The 24,422-nt window shown below is 39.7% G+C and overlaps 1 protein-coding gene across 1 annotated transcript in view; it reads left to right on the top strand.

Moving 5' to 3' along the window:
• The window catches only part of LOC116238268 (sodium channel protein type 5 subunit alpha-like), a 29,455-nt gene extending 19,213 nt beyond the window's left edge, over positions 1-10,242 (top strand). Inside the window, exons 19-27 of the mRNA XM_090142163.1 lie at positions 46-200; positions 813-986; positions 1,380-1,487; positions 3,137-3,415; positions 4,010-4,063; positions 5,806-5,943; positions 6,559-6,663; positions 7,056-7,326; positions 9,024-10,242. Of these exons, the coding sequence (XP_089998289.1) occupies positions 46-200; positions 813-986; positions 1,380-1,487; positions 3,137-3,415; positions 4,010-4,063; positions 5,806-5,943; positions 6,559-6,663; positions 7,056-7,326; positions 9,024-10,219 (2,480 nt within the window). The 3' untranslated portion in view covers positions 10,220-10,242. The remainder of the gene's footprint in view (positions 1-45; positions 201-812; positions 987-1,379; positions 1,488-3,136; positions 3,416-4,009; positions 4,064-5,805; positions 5,944-6,558; positions 6,664-7,055; positions 7,327-9,023) is intronic.
• The last annotated feature ends 14,180 nt before the right edge of the window (positions 10,243-24,422 follow it).

The raw sequence follows: 24,422 nt of genomic DNA, 5'->3' as shown, positions 1-24,422 counted from the left end.
CTGCATGTGCTTTCATGACTTGCAATCATTATCTCTCACTTTCAGGTTGTGTTCGATACTTTCGTTGCTGTAAGGGTAGAGCCGTAAACTTTGGAGGAAAAACATGGTGGAACCTGAGGAAAACCTGCTACCAAATTGTTGAGCACTCCTGGTTTGAATCCTTTATCATATTCATGATTCTTCTGAGCAGCGGAGCCCTGGTTTGTGGAGCACAATTTCATGTATTTCTGTACAAGCATTTTTAGCTTTAATAGCACCCAGATAAGTTACACCTGGCAGAAAACACAGGATATATCTTTGAACTCACCAGGTGAAAAAGAGCAGTCATTTATCTGCTCTTGTAATTATCACAGTTTTATTATTCATACCATTACAAATTAGAGAGAACAATGCTAAAAATACGCAGCTCTCACAAGCTGTTTCCATTCTGACTGTACATTAGATTCTTCTGGCTTTCACAGTTGTGAAATGTAAATGTTTCTATATATCATTAAAGTATGTAAATGATATTTAGTACTTTAGTTCTCTTGAAAGTATAAAATTATTGAGAAAAAAATCTAAAAATGTTCTTTCCTAAGATCCCAGAATGCATGGTCTGTATGTGTCCATGAGTGTGTATATTGTAAGGAAAAAGAAAGAGAAAGGACAGGAACAATTACAAGCTTGCCAGCTGGCATACATTTGAGTAAAAGATGAGGTTCACATCTATGTAAATTATGTACTGAATGATGAAGAGGCCTTTTTGTTTCTAGACTTCCATGTTTTAAAGCTTATCTCTGACTTTGCCATTTATTTGTATATCTTGATTTCAGGCATTTGAAGACATTCATATAAACGACAGACAAACCATCAAAGCTATGTTGTTGTTCCTCGACAGATTGTTCACTTTTGTCTTCTTTCTGGAGATGATCCTGAAATGGGTGGCTTATGGCTTCACTAAGTATTTCACCAATGCCTGGTGCTGGCTTGATTTCTTCATTGTAGGTGTAAGTTGTGCATCCAGCATTTCTACATTTGTAAGTCCCATTCCTGGAGATGCTCAAGACCAGGCTGGATGGGGCCCTGGGCAGCCTGATCTGGTGGGTGGCAACCAGCCCACTGCTGAGGGTCAGAATTGGATGAATTATAAGGTCCCTTCCAACCCAAGGCATTCTATGGTTTCATGATTCTACGCAGATCCTGATGCAAGACTTAGCAGCACAATGACCCATTCTTTTCTGGACATAATATCAAGAAGCACCCTTGCCTTCATTAATGATTGCATCACGATTTTGTACTCTAGGCACTGATGTTATTTTATTTATTTGTTTATTTTTGGTAGGAATAAAAGAAACAGGTGCCAAAATGTTGCTAATACTTTGTTTGGTCTCCCCATTCAGATCTCTTTGATAAATATCTTAGGTAGTTCACTTGATGGTGTGAAATCTCTTAGGACTCTTCGAGCTCTGAGACCCTTAAGAGCATTGTCACGATTTGAGGGGATGAGGGTAAGTCTGAATACAAATTAAAGCCTGTCAGTTGTAATAAGCATGTAATGGTATCGTAACACATGGCTGCCTATTTGTGAGTTCATGTCTGCACCAAGCTAAGTTTGGGATTTATGAAATTAATTCTTGAGAGCACCTTTGCTGAGCTCCTCTACACTTGGCTGCTCCTTACAGACTTCCATCAAGTGATAAATCTCAAATGCTGTTGAAATTAAAATGAGACCCGGAAGAAATTTACTCCTTGGCTGCTCAGCCATTCCTGTGTTTCTGTCTTACTGACAGAATCCAAAACAAAGTAAAGGAAAAGCATTCGGAGTTAGCAATTTTCATTCTTAGATGCTCACAAAAGGCTAATTCAGAGGAAAGAATCATCTCTGTTCTGTAAGTTTTTACTGAATTGGTTTACAAAATCTTCAGGCTGCTCAGGCATACTTTATCCAACTATTTTTCCCTATATAATTATTCTTAGAAAAAGTAGGTCTGATTTTCTGTATATTGGCTGCCTTTTTCCATCAAAGGAGTGCTAGGAACATGAAGCTGTTGAATGTGACTGATTAGAAATCTATCATTGCACAATTGAAGAGCAAATCAATCATATGCAAAACTTCTATATACTATTATGTGAAAGAACAGTGGTGAACCATGGCAGTGTTTGGACTCAACTCTGGTCTAGAGAATACACTCAGATTTGTCACCACAGATAGCATAAATGTGCATGGTATCTCCGTTACACGTTAACATTGGAATGCAGCCTCAATGCAACTGAAATATAAATTGTTTGGATATCATTTGGAGGTGAAGCTTCAAGTTCTCTGCAATATTGTCACTGAAGATGCAGAGAAATGAATCCATTCTGTTAATTTAGCACCAAGCTTTCAATGGCTGAAGTCAATTTTGAATCAGGTTCTATCATAGTTTCCATCTTGCTATGCAGAATGCTTGTAACAAGGCTTCCAAAAACCTTCACAGTGCTTTTTCATTTTCATTTTGGCCCATCAGATTGCTATCTAAATGCTAAGTTCACTGGCTGTGATACTTGGATGCATTTGTATTACTTTGCACTGTCTTATTTTGTCAAGCAAAATCTTATGTCTTAGTGTATACTCAAAAATTACTTCTGGGATCCTACAGCACAAATCAGATCCTTAGATCACAGCTGTGGACTCCAAGTGTAATGATGATACATTAAAAAAATAGGTCTAACAAAATGCTAGTGGACAGTCATTACCAATCCTTTTGAAATACTACTTTCCACAGCATTAATAATACAGTCATTTGCATTAATGCTTATGGGAGAATAAGCCATAAATCTTCTGGTTTAAAAAGTTATAAAGAAAGCAAAACGCAACAAAACCAAGGGAAAGTTGTCAAAAGAGAATGGACTCACATTGTATTCTATATATGTAGTGAGGGGTCACAGCAAAATGAAACATTCAAATCCTTCCATGGAGAGACTAAGATTATACATCTCTGAATCTTTTTTCAAGGTACCCACATCAACAAATATTTACATGGAAAACATAAGATTTTCGATTGCTGCAAAACTAATTGACAGCTTAGTTTTTTACAACAGCTGAATTGCACTGAGTAGATACTTAAGTCCATCTTTGTTCAATTAAGTGCAATTTTTCTCTCCTATTTCACCCAAGGTGGTGGTCAACGCCCTTGTGGGAGCCATCCCTTCCATCATGAACGTTCTGCTTGTCTGCCTCATCTTCTGGCTCATTTTTAGCATCATGGGAGTCAACCTGTTTGCTGGGAAGTTTGGGAAATGTGTCAACCTAACAGAAGAAAATTCAGAATTGGATAGTTCAATCAACGACAAAACAGACTGTACAGCATGGAATCAGACGGGAAAAATATTCTGGGTCAATGTTAAAGTCAACTTTGATAATGTTGGCTCTGGCTACCTGGCTCTTCTTCAGGTGGTAAGTGCTGCTTGCCTTCACTTGCCAATGTCAAGTCAGACCTCCTGCCAACCTCTAACTCATCTCCATGGATGGTAAAAAGCAGGGTCTAACAACCTGTTCTTACCTCATAGCTGGCTGATCAAAGACTAGCGCTGTTAGTGAATGAAAACTGAAAACATTGAGATATTCTAACATGGGGACAAACTGGACTCCACCATGCTTTTTTTTTATGTGTCAGATGAGTGCTGTGCTAGCCTCCCTGGATAATAAAACCAATTCATGAGCCTGAGAGGTGGAGTCAGCCTTAGAAAGGATGTGTGGGTAGAATAGTGACCTAATCTGTAAGGAATTTAGTAGACCAGGCTGGTGAAGGTTTGTCATGGCAGGATTACAGAACAGTATGGTCTGTTCCATCATGCCAGGCTTTTCCTTCCTGTAAGGGCAGAGGCTGTCACATACAGCATTGATAACTGTCCCTGAAGTCATTTGGTTTCAGGTGTTTATGTCTACAGTAAAGCCTCTTTCCCCAACCAGTGTCATTTGGATACTGAATATGATGTGAAGACTTTTACTCTAGAAGTTCAATGTGTTTTTGATAATCTTTCATTCTAGGCAACATTTAAAGGTTGGATGGAGATCATGTATGCAGCAGTAGACTCACGAGAGGTCAGTTGATGTTTTGTGTTAAGCATCTCTATGTGTTTCTGCAAATTCATTGTGATTTTTACACTGTGACGCTTGTTGGGGTTGCTAGAGCTCTCCAGTAATGCCTTGTATCAGCTGATGTAAGCATGTTGTCTGTGAATGAACTGCACTATCCTGATGCTGATTTGCTCTAATGGATAGTGAGATTCAACTTCAGGTGCATTCACCTGAATGCAGTTACCTGAAGTGTAAGGTCTCCATGTGAGTTCACCTCCATGTAGGTGTATGGAGATCTAGTCAGAATGCTCAGAGGGATTTCAGCTCACCCTGACTATCTCTTTTGGTAAGCTGAGCACCTCTTTAATTTTCACTGTCCCTCCTAATAACTGGATGTCTGTCAGATACCAGGGGACTTCACAGAGGCACCCAGCTTCACACATCATCTTGTACGAAACTTGAGCTATGAATAAACCTGTAACTGCTACAGTGACATAGTTCAAAACATAAGACCAAACTTCATCAAGAACCAAACAAATCAAGTGAATCAAACTGGATAAGCAATCATATAATGTACGTGGTCAGGCACCACCACTAGCATCTTTTTGTCTACTGTTTATCCTGCTGGTAGCATTTACTGTCTTATCAGAAGTTCCATTCAGTGTTAAAGAGAAAAAAGTAAGGGTCTTTAGAGGGAAAAAATTTAAAATTAACAGGCTATAACAATTAGATCAAGAAGTAACCATGTAGAAATATACACATATATATACATAGAATGTTCCAAAGTGGAAAACAAAATTGGTTTTATTGTTATCATCTATAATAGCCATGAAAGAAATTTGGTTGGGTTGGGTTTTGTTCCTTTATGTTTGTATGTTTGTTTTTGCTACGGGGGAAAAAATATACCCAGGCCAATATTTCTATTGGTATGAGCTTGGAATTAAACAGTTTATTTGATTTTTCAACTTCTGAGCCCTTGACAGCTCCCATTCATATTGGAAGAAGCAGAACTGATACATCTGAAATCACGTCAAGGAAGTCCAATTTAGTGACTCTTTCTGTTGACTTTAGTGGGGACTCCATCAAGTGCCTATAGTAAGATTGCAAGTCAGGACTGAAATGGAAAGAAAGATCAGCTTTTGTGCAAAAAAACCCAAACAAACAAAACAAAAAAAACAAAGAAAAAACCCCACCTTTAAACTAAAACTCATTCACCATAAAGCTAAGAGCAATTTTTTTTCTATAAGTTTCTCAGTGCAAATATATTCAGTATCAGTACTGAATCAGAATTAAATTATCCTCTTCTACACCAACCTAGCCAGAAACTACATAAACATCATAAAAAAAATGAAATTAACGAAGTCTTATGGTATTAATGCTTTGCAGTGTCATTATTTTGAGCCACGTTTTCAATAGGTCAGTAATACAGAAACATATCATTTCATAAGTATTGTGTTCAGTTTCAAAAGGGATAGTAGTCAACACGAGCAAAAATGTCCCTTTGTCTTCAGTGAGGTCCTAGAATTTCACAGCAATTGTTATTTTCTTCTGTGATTTCATGTTCCTTCCAACAGTATCACAGAACATTTCACATTATGAGGTATTTGTGGTTTTAAACTATAGTGATTTTGTCAGAACCAGCAGTAAAGCTGTAAATTTTAGTTCCTCCTGGAATCAATTTGTTAGAGGATCTGCAATATGAAGATTATTCTGAATTGGACCCATGTTATTATAGTTGTGTTTCGTGTTGTTTTTCATTCCTGCAGAAAAACGAGCAGCCGAAAATGGAGTACAATTTATTTATGTATCTCTACTTCGTGACCTTCATCATTTTTGGATCTTTCTTTACCCTGAATCTCTTTGTTGGTGTTATTATAGACAATTTCAACCAACAAAAGAAAAAGATAAGTATATTGATTGTGCTCCCAGGCACCTACTATATCACCAGCAATGCTGCCTTTTTGAGAATAATGTCCTCGCTGTATTTAATTTATAAAACTTTAATTTACATCTACTAGAGCATAAGCAGAAGTAGCATGCAGGGTGAGGCTCATGCTCCTGTCTGCTCCACAATAGCTGAACACCCAGCTCATTCCCAATGCTTCAGAGGCAATGACATCTGCACTTCACCCCCATAAATATTACTCCCTGCCTTGGTACTGAGTCTGTTTTCTTAGAAACTGTATTTTGTATACTTTCTAAGTGTACAGGTATATTTTGTGTGTTCAACAAGAACGGGATGTGGGAATCCAGGGAAAGTCTAATTGTTACATAGGTTTTTTTCAGTTGCTTCTTTGTTTTCATGCTTCTGAGCTAGTTATGGTTCACCCCAGGACTTCTGCCATGTAAATGTATGGTTGATTCTACTCTGCTATTTTGGGGCCCAGTTACAAATCGTGAGGAGAGCTAGTACCAGCAAGATATGAGAAGAAAGGAATGCTTGTTTCCCGTAATTTAGACATCCATAACTACAACAGTGCTGCTGTCACATCAAATAACATTGACGTTTCTTTATATACTTTGGTGGAGAAGATATATTTATGACAGAGGAACAGAAAAAATATTACAACGCCATGAAAAGGTTGGGATCCAAGAAACCTCAAAAACCCATTCCCAGACCACTGGTAAGAATGTATGAATTCCTCAAAAGGAAAATTCATTATGAAATCAATATAATTAATGTAAAAATGCATATTTTAGGTATTGAATGTAAATACAGTCTTTACATTGTTATTCAGATCTGAAAGACAATTCTATACCAGAAAGTTATATTGGAAGATTTTGTAAGTTAAATATTTATTGAGTTTTCTGAACAGTATTTTCAGGATTATATTCAGCATAGACGTGATTAAACTTCAGGATGGGAGGGACTTCAAATACTCAGGGTTTCTTAAATTTCTCTATCTTTACAGTAGTTAAGTGACATAGTAACAAAAAAACCAAAAAGGATCTGTCAGAAAGCATGTACAAATGAGTATTCCCTACTTTCCTAACTGATGTGTTTGTTTTCCTCTAGAATAGATACCAAGGATTCCTTTTTGACATTGTAACAAATCAAGCCTTTGATATCGCCATCATGATTCTCATCTGCCTTAATATGATCACCATGATGGTGGAAACCCATGAACAAAGTGACACGAAGACCAACGTTCTTAACAAAATCAATATACTCTTCGTTGCTATCTTTACTACAGAATGTACACTGAAATTGGTGGCTCTGAGGCAGTACTATTTCTCGAATGCCTGGAACATATTTGATATAGTTGTTGTGATCATGTCAATTGTTGGTAAGTAAAATTGGATTGACAAATTCCTTAATAATTCAGTCATTCTTCTCAAAAATAGTTTAAACTTATCTTCAAATGGATGTTGAAATGGAAACCATAGTGTTGCAAAAATACTGAGCAAAAAGAAATGCGTGGTCTAAAAAACCCACCATGTTTTTATTGAAATAATAGGAAATTGTCTTCTAAAATGTATACTGTTTTTCTAATACAAATATTGCAAAAGTAATTAAGGCTGTTTTACATGAAATATTTCATAGGAATTTAAGTTCTTGTTTCTTATGGTGAAAAAACAGAATTAATGATCCAGCATGCCAACAATAATGTACTCCATTACATGATGATTTCCACTCTTGTAGATACACATCTTATAGATAACTACAATATCTTTGGTCAGTTAAAAAATGATGCTTTTTGTCATCTGTGTTTTAACAGAGAATTTAAATATATAGAGAATATGAAGACTGGAGTCAGATTATAGATTTTAGAATTCTGTTTCTGGAAACTTGGACATAAATAGCTGAAATTAAAGATTTGCACTGTGTAGCTGAATAAAAAAAGAACAACCCAAATGTATTAGATTTTATGTGAAGAGATTGCAGTGAAAGAATGCTGTAAAGAACGCTTCTGCCAGTTTAACTTCTCCAAGGGCCAGGACTGCCAAAATCATAGAAGACATTTAAGAGAAGAAAAAATATTATTTTCATTATTGTGAGTTATACTTTGGCTCACAGTAAGAATACAGCTCTTCCTTGAGGAATTAAGTTCCTGGAGCAAAGATCCAGAAAAATGTATTCCAAGTATCTAAATTTAGAAAAGCCAGACCTCTGCTTCTAGAGTTACTGGATCTGTATGTCAGTTTTCATGCAAACTAAAGATAAAATAAAAAATCTCTTAGATCTGTGTTCCTGAATGAACTCCAAGCCAGTGTCATGCATTGCACTGATGTTCCTCAGTTTTTGCTTGTATGCATCTTAATTATGTTATCTAAGTGATGACCATGACATTGTTATTACATTTTGTTTTCTGAGTTTAGCTGTGTAGAACAGAACCACTGCGGTTGGAAAAGAGCCTTAAGATCATAAAGTCCAACCATCACATTGCACTATAAAGCTATATATATACCACTAAACTATGTCCTGAGCACTATATCCACACACTTCTTTAATATCTCTGGCAATGGCAACTCCATCAAATCCCTTGACAGCCTGCTCAGTGCCTAACCACTCCTTCCATAAAGAAATTCACCTTGACATCTAATCTAAACCTCCCCTGGTGTAATTTGAGGTTGTTTCCTCATGTTCCACCACTTGTCACCAGAGAGAAGAAACTGACACCTACCTCATTTCTGTGTCAGCAGCTGACATCAAAGTAAGAAGGTAAGTACATAACCAGCACTTGCTGAAGAATTCATGCAGTTGATTTCAGAGAAAACCATTAGTCATCAAGTGTTGACAGGTACAGATTTTTAAAGCTGTGCAAAGAAAGATGCTTGCCATTCTTGGTGCAACAAATACTGTCTTCCAGTGGATGAAGGATGTAGTTCATAATGGCTGAATCTGAACTTTTATGAATGGTTGTAATGTTAAGCTGTTAGCTCCCATATGTGATATATTCTCCAACTGTATCAGTATTATAATTTCATCCTAACTAGATAAGAAATCTGATATTCTAACCATTTCTTACCATTTCCTTCATAGCCTTGCTGCTTTCTGGCATTGGTAAAGCATTTGAACATTTCTTACCACCTACGCTCTTCAGGGTCATTCGCTTGGCCCGAATTGGACGAATACTGAGACTCATCAGGGCTGCCAAAGGAATTCGAACTCTCCTTTTTGCCTTAATGATGTCCCTACCTGCTCTGTTCAACATTGGCCTCTTGCTTTTTCTGGTCATGTTCATTTATGCCATTTTTGGCATGGCTAACTTTGCCTACGTGAAGATGGAAGATGGCATTGATGACATGTTCAACTTTCAAACTTTTGCTAACAGCATGCTCTGTCTCTTTGAAATCACAACGTCAGCTGGCTGGGATGGTCTTCTCAGTCCTATTTTAAACACTGGGCCACCATATTGTGACCCAAATATAACTGGTAAAGTAGGTGAGTGTGGTAAACCTGCAATGGGAATTGTTTATTTTGTGAGTTATATCATTATATCATTTCTCATTGTTGTAAACATGTACATAGCTGTTATTCTGGAAAACTTTAATGCTGCTACCGAGGAAAGTACAGAACCTTTAGGGGAAGATGACTTTGACATCTTTTATGAAATCTGGGAGAAGTTTGACCCTGAAGCAACTCAGTTCATAACTTTCTCTGCGCTTTCAGACTTTGCAGATGCTTTGGCTGAACCTTTACGTGTACCAAAACCAAACAAAATTGAACTCATAGCAATGGACCTGCCCATGGTCAGTGGAGATAGGATCCATTGCTTGGATATCTTGTTTGCTTTTACCAAACGAGTGTTAGGGGATTCTGGGGAAATGGATACACTGAAAGTACAGATGGAGGAGAAGTTCATGGCTGTCAATCCATCCAAAAAATCCTATGAGCCAATCTCCACTACGCTCAGACACAGACAAGAGGAAGCTTCTGCCACAGTCATCCAGCGTGCCTACAGGAGTCATTTGCTCCAGCGCTCCATAAAGCATGCTTCTTACCTGTACCATCACAGAACATACAGTGGTGACACTCTTGGTGATGCTGCTCCAGAAAGAGAAGGACTCATAGCTTCTATGATGGGTGAAAACTATGGCAGGAATCTTGATGAATCTCAAACTTCATCCTCAGCATCCTTTCCTCCATCATATGACAGTGTCACAAGAGCCAGTAGTGGCAATCTGATAGTTGAGAATGAATTTACAGGTGACCAAAAATCTCTGGACATTAAATAGTTCATGAGTAACAATGCTGTTAAGAAATGTTCACAGAAGATGATACTGTAAATACACATCAGCTGAGGCTGCCTTCCCCTTTACAATGGAACTCTCAGAACTGATCATTTAGCCATGGTTAAGCCTGATCACTTAACTATGCTAGTGGCTAAGCTTTAGCCTTGGACTCTATGTTCAGCTTTGTTCAATATTAATACAGGCAGAAAAAGCTGTAAAGGATTTTGAGTCTGTCTTATTAATGACATCCCACTATTTCAAGGCAGCTCCCATGGCAGTGTGTTCACAGCAGTGACAAATGATGTCACATCTGATATCACACCTGCTGTCTTACAGGGGTCTAATTCAAAACACAGACAGCTCAAGCAGCAACAGATAGACCAGAAAAAAGAGTATTACATTTTGTTTAAATTGCAGAAGGAAGAGGGGCTAGAATTTCTCCTTAGTCCGCTCCTCTGTTGATATTCTCCTTGTAAATCTTTTAAATAAATGGCTGCTGATTTTTTTAATGTTTGGGAACTGAAACTTAGCCCCTGCATGATCCACAGTGTAGTGGACTTCTTCCAATATGATCAGCCTGCAGAATAAGTCATGGCATGTATGCTTTTGTGTTACTGCAGCTTAACGAAATAATAAATGCAACTCTTATTATTCAGGGTGTACTGAACACTTGCACAGGAACTCAGACAGGGAGTGCCTGTGGGCACCATGTAATCTGCCTTGGTCAAGGTGGTGGGCATCATCCAAGGCCATGGGGTTGGGACTCGACCTAAGGTAAATCCATCCTGTTGGCAGTAATTCCCCCTCCTGTTGTTGCTTTAATGGAAGGGACAGGTTTTTCACCCCTGCACAGGTTAGAAGAAACCACGATACAAGTAATGTGGACAATTAGGAAATCTGAGTTGAGGCAACTGATTCTGGGGTTAGCATAGTGCTACAGATGTAGTCACAGATGCTGCTTCTTATGAATGCAGGCAGATGGTCTCTCATGATCTTAGCACATTTTCCTTGCAAAGGTTTTTATCCTCATTGCGTCCTTACAGGCTTGGTTTTTGTAGAGAAGCACATGACCAAACTATACGTGGTCTTTTGTCCTTGGCACACATACATTGTAGATACTTTAAGCTCATGCACTTTGCTAACAGCTGTTGTGTTATCCTTTGTCATGTACCTGAGATAGTCATAAATTACCCTTGATGTTTTATTTCTCATTTAAATTTCAAGCATGCTACATGCAAGTCAACAGAATATGTTTTGTGTTTCTCCTAGTTACTGAGTTGTAGCTCTACAGTTGGATTTGCAAGATTTGTCAAGGCTCAGATGAGGTTTCCTCCAGCCAGAAAGAAAACTGGGCTTTGCAGATGGCTGGGTCCTGCTGTACACTCCATGTGTGACCTGCAGCAAGCTGGTTATGCTCTTCAACACCCCTTGCCTACATGGCAGTCAGATGGCCTGTCTTGTGTCCTCTCCCCTTTCTCCCATCTCCTTCACCTCTTCAGATTGTGAGCTCTTTGGCCAGAAATTTCTTTTTATTATAGATGGTAGAATGTATCTTAACAATGACATTGTTTATAGTTAAGGCTGTCTGAACAACGATTGCCAATAAATAATATTTATAATACCTTTTAATTTTAATCTATTTTGTGGTATTCCCTAAGTTTCCCCTGCTTTCTCCTGGCTTCATAGCAGCTTCAAGAAGTTCTAAGTTCCTCAAATTTTAAAATAGGTGCACAGTGGATTTGCTTTGTATGAGAGAAGACAACAGCTCTGTGCCATTGGACCCAAGGAGTCTCTATTCCTTCCCCCCAGAAAATAGAGTTAATAAGTAAAAATTAAATGATCAAAATAATTAATAAAATTGAATATTTTTGTTGTTGTTCTTTTTTTTTTTTTAAACACATAGTTGTGATTGACCACAACATTAGAGCTGAAGACATTGCTTTGTGGGACTGTATTTCCCCACCCCACTCTGCCAGATATCTGCTTCCCACATTGTGCACGGTCCATTGAGAAGCAGAAATGAGCAGCCACGCTCACTGTTTCCATTGATTTGGGTGTCTGTTGAACAGTTCTGGTATTGCATCACGTTATGTATGCAATTATGTATATTTAAATAATCACATACCCAGAGGGAATCACAGAATCATAGAATGGCCTGGGTTGAAAAGGACCACAATGCTCATCTAGTTTCAACCCCCTGCTATGGGCAGGATCGCCAACCACCAGACCAGGCTGCCCAGAGCCACATCCACCCTGGACACAGGAAACACAATTTGTCCTTGCCAGGAAGGGGTATTTTTGATTGAGTTAATACTAGGGTTGCTCTGAAAGTAATGCCTCCTATTTGATGATGTTGGCCCATGACATCAGAGTCGGATGTCAGTGGTATGGCAGTAGAGGTTGAACCTTCCCACCAGTATTTTGCTACAGTTTGTTGCCATGCAAAATATAATTTGGTGCCTTCAGTGATTTGTTTATCAAGGAATTGACAATGACATGTAAGGTAAATTCTGCTTCGTGCAGAAGCCCTTCTGAGTAAGAGTGGCATCATTTTGGGGAAGGCAGTCTTCTTGGTATGTTCTTAAATCCTTCTGGTTCTCCCCTGAACTCTCTTAAATTTGGATCCTACTGATGTCAAAACTGAAATAATAATGGAAGGGCCTTGAATACTTGCACTCCATTCCTAGAACCATAGAATGGCTCTAGGTTGGAAAAGACCTACCCAGTTCCAACCTTCTGCCATGGGCTGGTTGCCCCTCACCATGCCAGGCTGCCCAGGGTCCCATCCAACCTGGCACTGTGCACCTCCAGGGATGGAGCACCCACAGCTTCACTGTAGAGAAGAGGAGTTAGAGGAAAAAAACAACAACAACACGAGAAAAGACTGTATGGAACTGACAAAAAAAAAAAAAAAAAAAAAAAGCTACTTTCTTTTCATTAAAGTCAGGATCTTTAGTGACTTTACGAATGAGACTATTATCATAATGGGATCATATTGATCACTCAAGTTCAGTGATTCTCAGCTAGTTGGGGAAATCACTGGAGCTGCATTGCACTTTAAAGGAAACAGAGGTCCTTCCTCCCATTTGCCAGAGGCCTCTGCAATTCAACAACTGTAAATTAAAACTGGATTAAACGCAGAGAAGCAATACCAGAACAAACAGCATTCTCTGTTATGAAAAGAGATCCAAGTAACAGTAGAGAGGATGTGCTGTAACCCTCAGCACATAAAGCAGTGGGAAAATACACACAAAGGAGAAAGGTATTTAAAAGACACATGGAATAGCCAGGAAGGAAATTACCTTGGATATTAGCAGTTAAGAGTGGGATCTGCACCTGAGCAGTGAAACTTGTTGAATGCTTCCTCCTAGTGGTTTGAGATCAAAACGACACACTCAAAGTGCAAAACGAGAGTTCGATGACAAGTACAGAGGTTGAGACATAAATACACAAATGTTAGTTGTTTAGTTTAGTAGTTTAATATTAAAAAGAGAGTTAGCAACAACCAGAGGGCTACATAGAGGAGATGATTAAAAAAATGAAGATATAGGAATGTCTTAGAGTGAGGCACTAGGGAAGCAGTAGGGCTCAAGATTATCAGTCTGTCTATCTATCCATCCATCCATCCATCCATCCATTTATCCATCCATCCATCATAGACAGATATAATAGTTAAACCAGGCAAACATTCTCCCTTAGGCTTAATGAAAATGATACTCAACACGGGATTTCTTTTTCCTTGTCTAACAGGATAGGTTTGAATGGAAATTTGAGTACATCTGTGGATGAACAGAGGAGAGAATTAAAGCAATCAAACTGGGGGCCAAGGTAATCCCTGCTCAGAAATGCTGCTGAGAGCTGGCATGTGGATCTGCAGATCTCTCAGTGAGGGTTTTGTAGCAATGTGACAAAACAGGAAAGACGGCAGGATGAAAAAAAATAAACAAAATCAAATCCAGATGTAATGCTCACATTTGAAAAAGAGGCAAAAAACAATTCAAGCAATTAGAAACTCACTGAGTTGCCTGAAGGCAATGGGCACTTACTCTGGAGCTCTGGGATTTGCAAGGGGAAAACTGCTTCTGTCCACCTTGTGAAAGATCTCTTGCACTGGTCAATTGCATTTAACAATATTTTATCCATAACCTGAATGGTGGAATCCAGGAAGCATTAATGCAATGGGAAGGCATCGATGAGATCTCATCTGCACCCATGTATGCACTGGTAAACTGTGCTCAGGAAAGATTCATATAAAGCAAACAAGAATTAAAGGGTTTCTCCGATAAGGGATTAGAAAGGTTTAGAAAGAAGCCTGGAAGCCTAGTTTGCTTAATCCTGCAAAATGAAAATAGTGGGGAGAGATGTGGCTTTTTCTGAGAAGGGAATAAATGTCAGTGAGGGTTAAACTGGAGCACTGAGCAATGCTTATTTTGAATACAGCCTGTATCAAACACACTACCAAGTGCACACCGTGGTTGCAGATTCCCTACTGCAGTTTTGCATGCAGTGGAATCTTTCCATGATTGCGTGTCTACAGGCCCAGCCTCTGGCATACAGGAAAGCTGGAAAATGCACCTAGAAAACATGTCATCCACACCCTTTTCAAATAGGAGAACAAACTTCTCCAGAACAACAAGATCTAATAATTCAAGATGTATTTACCATGTCCCATCGATTGAGATCTAGAAGGTCTGCTTTCAGATGGTATAAGCACAACCCAACTGAGAGGGAGCTGGGTCATCAGTGCAGGTCACTGTGTTATAAATATGTCCTGTATCCACCAAAAGAAACACGAAACACAGTTTAAAGGCAGCCAAACGCCTTGCTGCTGGGTTCACACTCCTTTCTGTTGTCTTCTGGGGTTATAACTCTTCATCTGCAGACAACAAGGAAAATGTTTCCTCCCTTGGTAATTTGTTATAGGGTTACTTAGCCTTACACTTAAAATCTCAAGCCTACCTTCTCATTTAAATTAGCTTGACTTCAGCTTCAAACCACTGCTTCTTGATATACCTTTAATGCTACATCAAAGGTTTCTCTAGTACTTGCTATTTTCATTCAATGATAGCACTTTTTCACTATCAGCACTCTACTGTGAGAGGAATGACCTCTTAAAGTACTCCACACAGGCATTTTCCCTAGTAATCAAATAATCTTTTGGCTCTTTTTGTAGTCTTCCTCAGTTCTCCAACACACAACATACGACTGATGCTCCTGTATCAGACCCTGTGGCCTCATAAGCACTGCCTGTAATGCTCATTAGAATCCTGTTAGGATACAGCCAGTTTTGTTTATTTTTTTCTCTGGGAGCTGAAGGGTAGTGACTGTCTGTCAGGAGCTTTATAGGAGGTGGCAGGGAAAGGGTTAACCCCTGTGGCCATCAACACAGCTGTAAGTTACAAAAGACCAGGGGAAAAGGAAGAAGAAAAAAAAAAAAAAAGGATGGAAAAACTGGGAGGAGGAGAAGTTTGCTTAGGACAGAGAGGATGATCTGGAAGAAGACTTGCTAAGGTAAGGTTTGGGAAGGCTGTGTACTGTTTTGGGGGGAGAAATGACTGAGGGTGAGCAGATGGAGGAACACCTGATTGGGCTTAACAGGGCTGAGAAGAGTCAAAATGGTGTATATCTTCACATATATGAAAGGAGAAGATTCAATCAGGGTCACTGTAGCTCACTGTAAGACTAACAAGCTGGGGAACGCTTGGATTGCTTCTTGTCTTCTCCCTCCACATCACCATCTAATCTTGAAAGGAAATGTCTTTCCTGACACAAAAAGCAATTCTTTAGTGATGTTTTAGAACGTTCTGCTTGGTGATCTTGAAACATCCCCTCAAATGGGGAAGATACTAGATAAATTTGTTGTTATCCTGGTTTGGCAGTATGCAACCCTTAAAACCATTGCTGGCTCTGAGAGACTCTGGTAGCATGGTCTAGTTCATCTCTCATTAGCGTGCTTGTTGCTGTTTGCATCTCAGACTCATGTTTTTGGCAGATCTCTTACCTAGCTGAGGTTCAGGTTGCATTTTCAAGGTTCTCTTCGCATTCATGCCCAATTGAGAACCAAGTTTCTGATGTGGTGATACTGCCATACAGGAACCATATCTGTGCCACAGATACCTCTCAATCAGCACGCTAGAGAAGTGACCTCATCAGAAGATTGGATTCAAGAAACAATATGAAAACATGTACTGCAGTGATGGATTTTAGTTGATATCTAGCTGTTGGCCAACCTCAACAATAGTTGCTTATTCACCCTCAGCTATGCTATTGCCACAGCATGAACCAAGCACGTGTTACATGGGGAGCTGTTACTCCCTGTATAGGCTATAAGTCAGTGTCAGTTTTTAGTGTCTCAGTGGGTCACTGAGAATTGCTTGTTATTTGTTGGCATAGATCACAAGATCGAGATGTGTAATTAACAGCAGAGGATGCTGAAACTCTTCATGCAACAGGGTTTGCCAGTTGTGCTCTTTGCTCTCTTGAAAAGTGTGTGGCTCATTCCTAAGATAAAGATATTTACAGTGGTAATAAGAATTCTATGAAAACTTAATGTCAGTGTGAGGATATGTCTATTTCTTTCACTCTGCTCTTTCTACCAGCTCTGACTGTACTGTATGACAACATGCCTGGCTTTATATATAAGCAAATCTTCTGCAAGTGCATGTGTCATGTATCAAGCAAGGTCCTTGATGTAAGGCAAACCCAAACAAGTAGACTGCTTTGGGGAACCCCAGTAGGATGGGAGAGAACTGCAAATATCCTTCCTGCACACAGTTGTAAGTAATTTCACCTCATTTACTCAAACATCTTAATGTGAATACTTTATTCTCAGTATTATGTGTATATATATATATATGTATATATATATCTTCCCTGTTGTATTTGGAGGTTTCTTTCCAAGCGACTTTTTTTTTTTTTTTTTTTCAGGGAAAAGGCAGCTGGAGATATTTCAGGTTCATCTGACAAATACTTCCCAATTTATTATCAAGTTCTCTCTTCTGTTGAGGCTGTGTCATGATAAGGGGAAAAAAATGATGCCCACTGCACCCAACAGTTCAGCTGTTAATTCATTTTTAATTGCTCTGGGAAATTTGATATTGCTTGGTTGATGGAATTGAGCCAATTTATGCCAGCTGAGAGCCTTTTCTGTTAGAACTTTTGTGAATTTAACTTAGGTTGCAGAGGCTTTGGTTTTGTGCTTGTTTGTTTTTTGGTAAGCTGTGAGACAAGCTCATATTAAATTTATACATTAGAAACAATCCTGAATTTCTTTTTCCCGTTTAGATTAAACTGTGTTCTGAGTCAGTCATAGATGCATTACAAGCCTTTTAGCAAACACTATCGTATCTCCTAATACTTAAATTCTGCAAACTTTCTTCAAAATCCATTTTTTATTTATTTGCACAAACCTTAGCAGCCCATTAGCTGACATCAGCCTCGATATCTGATCCAAACAGCATCTCTTCAGATGAATAAACCAATTATGCTGTGCTTTTCTGGACAGCATCCTTTCTTCCATGATTTCTTTCTGGAGTTGTGCCTTCAGGCAGTGCTGATTCCTCAGGATGATGTGATATCCACTTTTCTCTTAAGATAAGAATGAGTGTCTTTACATCTTACTTCTTCCCAGACAGCCCAGATGGGAAGAACCCAGCTGGATGTGCTGTGTATTTATTGTTAATGATGGTACAACTCCAGCTTTAGGCTAAAGATGCAGTCAATGCAGGGGAGAAAGACAGCTCTGATTAATTGTATCCACGTGGAGATGGGGGAAATCAGGTGTATCTCTCTGGTGACTTTTTGGGGAGTAGGCATGATATGGCTTTACCTATGGCTGATATAGGTTTACCTATCTTTTGGACACCTAGATGAGAGCAGACAAGTCCCACAGTAACTCATGTAGGGTGAGAAGAACCATGCAAATCTCAAAGCTGTAAAGCAGCAACCGTGCTGGATTTACAGGACAGTCTCAATTTTAAGAGAAAGGCTCTGCAGTAAGGCCAGATCTGCTTTGGTCAGCTTGCCAGGTGAGTCCCAACACCCATTTCAATTCCAGTTTCTTGTATAACTTAGAACCCTAACATTGTCACAGCCTTTCTTTCTATGGAGATAACAGGGTTTGATTCAGTTATTGGTGCCATATTTCTCAGAACAGTTCTTGCTGGGTATATTTTTGGAGCCAGATGTTCAGAACATGTGGACTTGGAGATCTCATGCTGATTTGCTGTTTCTTTATTCCAGAAGAAGTGATTCCTACTGTCTGATAACAAATGGTGGTGTTGGCCCATTATGCAGGCTGTGTTTCACAGATGATTTTGTCCATGTGTCAGATACCAAACTCAGGGCAGGAAATGAGACTACAGGGTGGTGAGATGTTCTTGGGGAGTGACTCACATGAGTGAGTTACTGAGGTATTGCAGAAAAATAATATAATGGTGGCTGCAGTAATTAAAAAAATACGAAGTAAGCTTCCACTCAAATCAGAAGTGGATAAATTCCTCTGACAAATACTTGTCCTCTAACTTCTCCTTTACTTCAAACCCCATCCATCTAAACCAATTCAGAAATTCTCATTTAGTGTTCATTTTCTTCTCTCTTCTCCTTTGACGTGAATAAGACTGAAGGAAACAAAACAAAACCACAAGTAAAAATCCATTAGAAAAAGCGAAATATGAACAGTGCCAAAGAGTGGGAAAAGCTTGTCCAGCATCTGTCCTTTCTATTGAACACCTGGGTGCCCACAAAGAGAGGTGACTCTTGGCCCCATCTAACTCTTTGGGAGACCGAAATCAATTGTTAGGATTTCATGCTATTGCCTGGAGGTGGCTGTGTTTGGGCTGGGGATAGCAATTCCCTTCCCAATATCTGGCAGAAGACCCATTCCTCTCTCATTTAAAATCACCCCCTAATCAATGCTTGAAAATGGATCAAAGAGTAAATGAACAAACCTCTCCAAGAGAGCACTCAAACTCTGCGGGAAAATAAAAAAAAAGCTGGACTTTGCTTGTTGCTGAGGAGAGCATTCAATATCCAGCCAGGGTCTGACCCTGCACTCAGAGGGGGTCAGCTTGGAAAGCAAATGCAGTTGTTCAGTGCAGGCATTGATGTCCTTTAATGCCGGATTTCCAGTCAAGAGCAGTATAGTTCTTAAAGGCTCCATTTGTCAGAGGTAGGATACTGCATAAAGGATGAAGTACAAAAAGCTGAGAGCCTTCAGCAATTATAGCCTTGTTTAAAATTTTCTCTAAACCAGAGGGACTCAAAGGATTCCTTGATTTTTTTTTTAACAGGGCAAACTTTCAGATGCTTGCAGAACCTGGTGACTTTAGTACAGATTATCCCATTGGATAATTGAGCCTGTTGCATTAGCAGCCAGATCCTGGTTGAGTGCTGTCATCCCCCTTGTCCTTTCTTGTTATTGTGAGAGGCAGGCTGGCTTATTGTGTTAGGGTTACAGGTGATTGATGGCAAGGAGTCCTCTTACTGAGGCTCTAACTTTGTTTAAAAACTGGTTTGATCTTGTTGGGAAAAGAAAATGAGCAGCAAAGGTGTGGTGAGAGTTGTTGGAAGTTTGGAATTGGAAGTGGGAGCGAGTAGGTGAGGGTTTGCAGGCTGTACTTGCAGAAAGGCAGACAAAGGAGAGAAGGAGGAACCCCAGAGACACGTGTGAGGCAGTGACTCCCCTCTCTGGCAAAAGAGGAAAGCTGGTGAATGGAGTGGTAATTATTTCTGGTTGTGTAGTGTTTACCCAAAATGGAGGATGGTCAGTTCCATGTGAAGGCAAGTCTCTCAGGTCTTACTGGTGTCTTTTGTGTTCACCAAGTAGAAAATGGCTCTAGCCAACGCAACCACAGTTTGTGAGTGCCTGCTTGTCATTGAATCCTTTTCTACTTACTGATTTCCACCTAGGCTTTTGCTGGTTGCCCATTCTTGTGCCTTCATCACACCAGGAGGATGACTACCAGTATTCATAAGAGCTGTCCCTGAGATCAACAAGTCAAGTTTTCTATACACACGTAATATCAGGAGGAGAGCGTTCATTTGGAAGAATTTCAGGGTAGGCCTCTGCTCATCTTGAAGAATCTAAAACAATAAAGTACTAATGGCAGTTTCATAATGTACTCTTTCCACTCTTTTCAGAAAGTAAGATGATTTTGTCATATCTCTATGCTGTTGCAGTAGTTGGAAATGGGTGTAGAAATGGGCACACCAGAGGTAAGTGGAGTGATAAGAGTAATAGGAGGTAATAAGAGTGATCTGGTGGAACAGAGATTTTGGGAGTTAAATAACACAGATTGTCAAAGTCCTGTAGCCTACAGCCCTTGGATTTGCAATTTATTAAGTGTAAGGCTGAAAACATCCGTGAGGAGAGACAGAGAAAGGATGAAGACGCTGTAGAAACTTTATATGAAAACCCTAAAAGAAAAAGAACAGGAGAGCTCAGTTTAATTTCCATCAAACGTGTCAAGCTTCGGTCAGATATTCTGACTCATAAACTCTTGTAAGCACATTTAGTCTGAGATATGGCCTATGTGAGCAGCAGTAGGCGTACAGCAGTCCTAAGGATGTTCACAGGATTATTTCCATGCTGGAAGATGTTTTGGTCTTTATTGCTTAGCTATGCTGAATCTTTCTACCCCAAGCAATTCCCAGAAACTGAAGTGGCAGTGTCTGAATACAAGCTAACAGGCATTGCGATTAATTAGAGGGTTCAAATTAAAATTAAAAAAAAAAAAAGAGAGAGAGAGAAATGGTTGATGATTCACTTAAAATACCGAGTAAGTGTACTGGAAGAAAGCTTGATTTTAATTGGTGTTAAATGGAGGAAAGGAGGGCAGCTGGACTGCAATGAAAGAAAGAAAAGGGATAGGGATGTTAATGCAGAAAATGACTATAGCACTCTGAGTTTGCCTCCAGTCCTCGTGTGTGCTCATTAGCTGTGCCTCCATGATGCACATGAAATCATGTTTCTAACTGCAGGCTTGCACAGAGCATTGGAATTGTGTAGTGTACGAGGAGTGGCTCTGGAGGCTCAAGTAAGGCAAAGATTTGCTCAAACTACCTACCCAAGGATGAAAAAAAAAGTGCCCAGATGGTTTAAAGCTGTGGCAGACAAGACCTTACATCATGTATGATCAACCTTTCAGAACATATAAAGCAGCTACGTTTCTAGATGCTCTAGATTTTACGTTGAATTTTCTCCTAAAAACCATAAACAGCTTTTTTTTTTTTTTTTTTTTTGGTCTGCCTCAAAGTTGTCCTCATAAGCAAATCAGAGCTTGGCAAAGCTTAGATTTCATCCCTTAAATGTTTTCCCATGACTTGTGTAGTCCATGTGTGCCTGTTAGTCATCTCAACTTCCACTGGGTAAGCCATGCTGCTTCTCAAGGCCATGAGGGGATCAGAAAATCATAGAATCATTAAGGTTGGAAAAGACCACTGAGATCATTTAGTCCAATCATTAACCCATCCCCACTGTGTCCACTGGACCATGTCCCTAAGAGAGATGGCCATGTCCTTCAATAGAGGGGCTGCATAGGGTAAGGCGCCTTCTGTGTCTTGAACTTATCTTCCTGACCTAAAAAAGAGGGAAAGGATTTATCAGGGCTCGATGTGTGAATGCTCCCTTGTAGCAGGGCTTACTGAACATGGGGTTTGTACAACCTCTTGGAGGGGGTTGGCATTGGCAAATTCGTGTGAAGTTTTTTCAACAATCTGAGTGTCAGAAATTCATTCATTCTAAGGAAAAGTCTTTCATTAAGGTGCAGGTGAAACTGAAGAAATAGAAAGCTTTGCTGGAAAACCAAGCACTGCTTTACAGACTCTAAAAGGAAAACGGTTTCAAACTAAACAAGGGGAGATTTAGACTGCATATAAGAAAAAAGGGTTTTGCAATAAGGATGGTGAGGCACTGGCACAGGTTGCCCAGAGAGGTAGTGGATGCTTTTTGATGCTTTTTCCTTGGAGATATTCAAGGTCAGGATGAATGGGGCTCTGAGCACCTGATGGAGCTGTGGGTGTCCCTGTTCACCGCAGGGGAGTTGGACCAGATGACCTTTAAGTGTCCCTTCCATCACAAATGACTTTATGATACTGATGCTGCTAATCACTGGAGTCAGTGTGAACGCTTTCCCTGCTTCCTTGCTCTCTAAACTACCTAACTACCAAAAATTTGTGCTGTCCATGAGCATGGACATAATTCAACACAGCGTAACCTTCATCCCCTTTCAAATTAAAACACAGCCGTGTTCTGGTTTTAACACAAGTGGCCTAATTGTGTGTGTGTGTGTGTGCTGGGGGGGGTGAGCCACTTCTGGGAGGCACTGGGGAAAGGAGGCAAGCTAACTTTTGCTTTAATGATGTGAGCTGTTATGTGTCTATCAGGGCACTGAATGGTTTCTTCACACTTGGACACGTTCACTGTCTGAGGCGCTGCCTGCCCATAATATTTTTTTTCACCTTAAATTAGATTAGCTCACTTCAGGATTACATTTTTGAGTCTAATTGAACAAATGTAGCAATTTAGCCAGGCGTTACAGGATTTCCCCATGGATGCTTGATGAGAGATGTTCCACGAGGATGATACACTTAATTAAAAGATGGAAGCTGAAGACTGATACAGATGTATCAGCTGACACGGCAGCAAGATTTATATCAGGGTCTCTTAGCTTATCAAAATCAAAGCGGGGGATGAAAAGAAATCGGGGCTCTGAATCTTTTTCTGGCGCTTCCCATAGCACAGAGGAGGTTTGATAGGGAGGGAATCCAGCTCTGTAGGTTTGTTTCATTAGCTCAAAATGGGGCTGGGAAGCATCAGGAAAGCACATTTGTGGGGATCTAGGATCTTCGTTGTCCAAGAAGGAGTATGGGTCAGCATGGGATGGCGGAAGCCCTTTTACCTAATTAATAAAGCAGCAAGTCAGAGATAGGTCTTTCTTCACCTTCAGTCTGCCTTCATTTTAGATGGGAAAACCCTCGTCCTGGTGTCTCCCTCTGTTTCAAAGGGATTTATAGTAAATAACAATATTAGTTCTTGCCCAGCAGAGGGAAGTATTGGCTAAACTGAGCATTGCCTATGAAAACCCGATGGCACCCAGTGCTCCACGAGCATCTCGTACCACTTATCCCAGTGGCCAAAGGCTTCATAGAGAGCCAAAATAAATAAATAAATAAATAAAAAGTGCTCACATAAAAGTGGGAAGGCGGGCTGAAGCCTTTCAAATTTAGAAGAAAACATGTGCGTATATATAGGGATTCAGAGGAATTGTATTTTTATTTTAAGAAAAAGAACAGTATGTTTCAAACTAAATCTCTCCTCCAAACTCTCTCGTTTGCAAGAGCTGCGTGTCTTTCCAATTTCTTTGTTTCCTTAGAACAGGTGGCAACAAATGTGTGGGGATTTGGGATGAAAGGTTCTATAAATACATTGGAACAATAAATGGCTCTTTGTAAGCAGCACTGCTGTCTGTAATTCCTTTAAGAGAGCAGTGAATGCTTCAGAGGAAAAAGGTGGGTTTTTTGGAGTGAAGTGAATAGAAAGATGACATCAACTGATCTCCCACGTAGTATTTACTTTGCTGCTGGTGCTTCCATCTGACATACACATTTATTGGGTTTCAGCTGACTCATTTGAACTTCTTCACAGACGTTCGGTAAGTCAACATTACCTGAAAGCTTCTTGCAGATTTGGGTGAGGTAGTGCATGTTTAATCAATTTTATCTCTTTGATCGGTCTGTCTATAGGGCTGCAATTAACATGGTTGCTGTATGATGAGTTTTTCCATTATGAGTTGTCTGTGTCTCGAGGATGCTTTCCCATTGCTGTGTGAGTTTGTTGCTGCACAGGTCCGTAGCCCACCCTGATGTGCTGCCCTTCAAAATATGTCTTCCATAAAGCAATGCTTAAGGGGAGGAGATTTATATATAGGATTTGTATAACACATGCAAACTTGATCTGGAAACCTGGGGGGCAAGTTTTTCTGGGCTGCCCCTAGGAGATAGGATGAGTATGGGGGATTCTTTCAATCCTGTTCCTGGCATAAATAAATCTGACAGATAGCTTTCCTGCCCTTTTTCCTATCTTTCCCTTATCTTTCTCTGTAAATAGTACTCTGTGTTTCATGTAAGATCTGCTCAGACTGAGCTGATTTCATTACCAGAGGATCAAGGATTTGCTAGTGATAGGAGTAATTTCTCCATTTCTAAA

Source organism: Phasianus colchicus, chromosome 6 (assembly GCF_987193195.1).
Source record: "Phasianus colchicus chromosome 6, bPhaCol1.hap1.1, whole genome shotgun sequence".
Classification (NCBI taxonomy): Eukaryota; Metazoa; Chordata; class Aves; order Galliformes; family Phasianidae; genus Phasianus; species Phasianus colchicus.
This window is presented reverse-complemented; position numbering and strand designations above follow the sequence as displayed.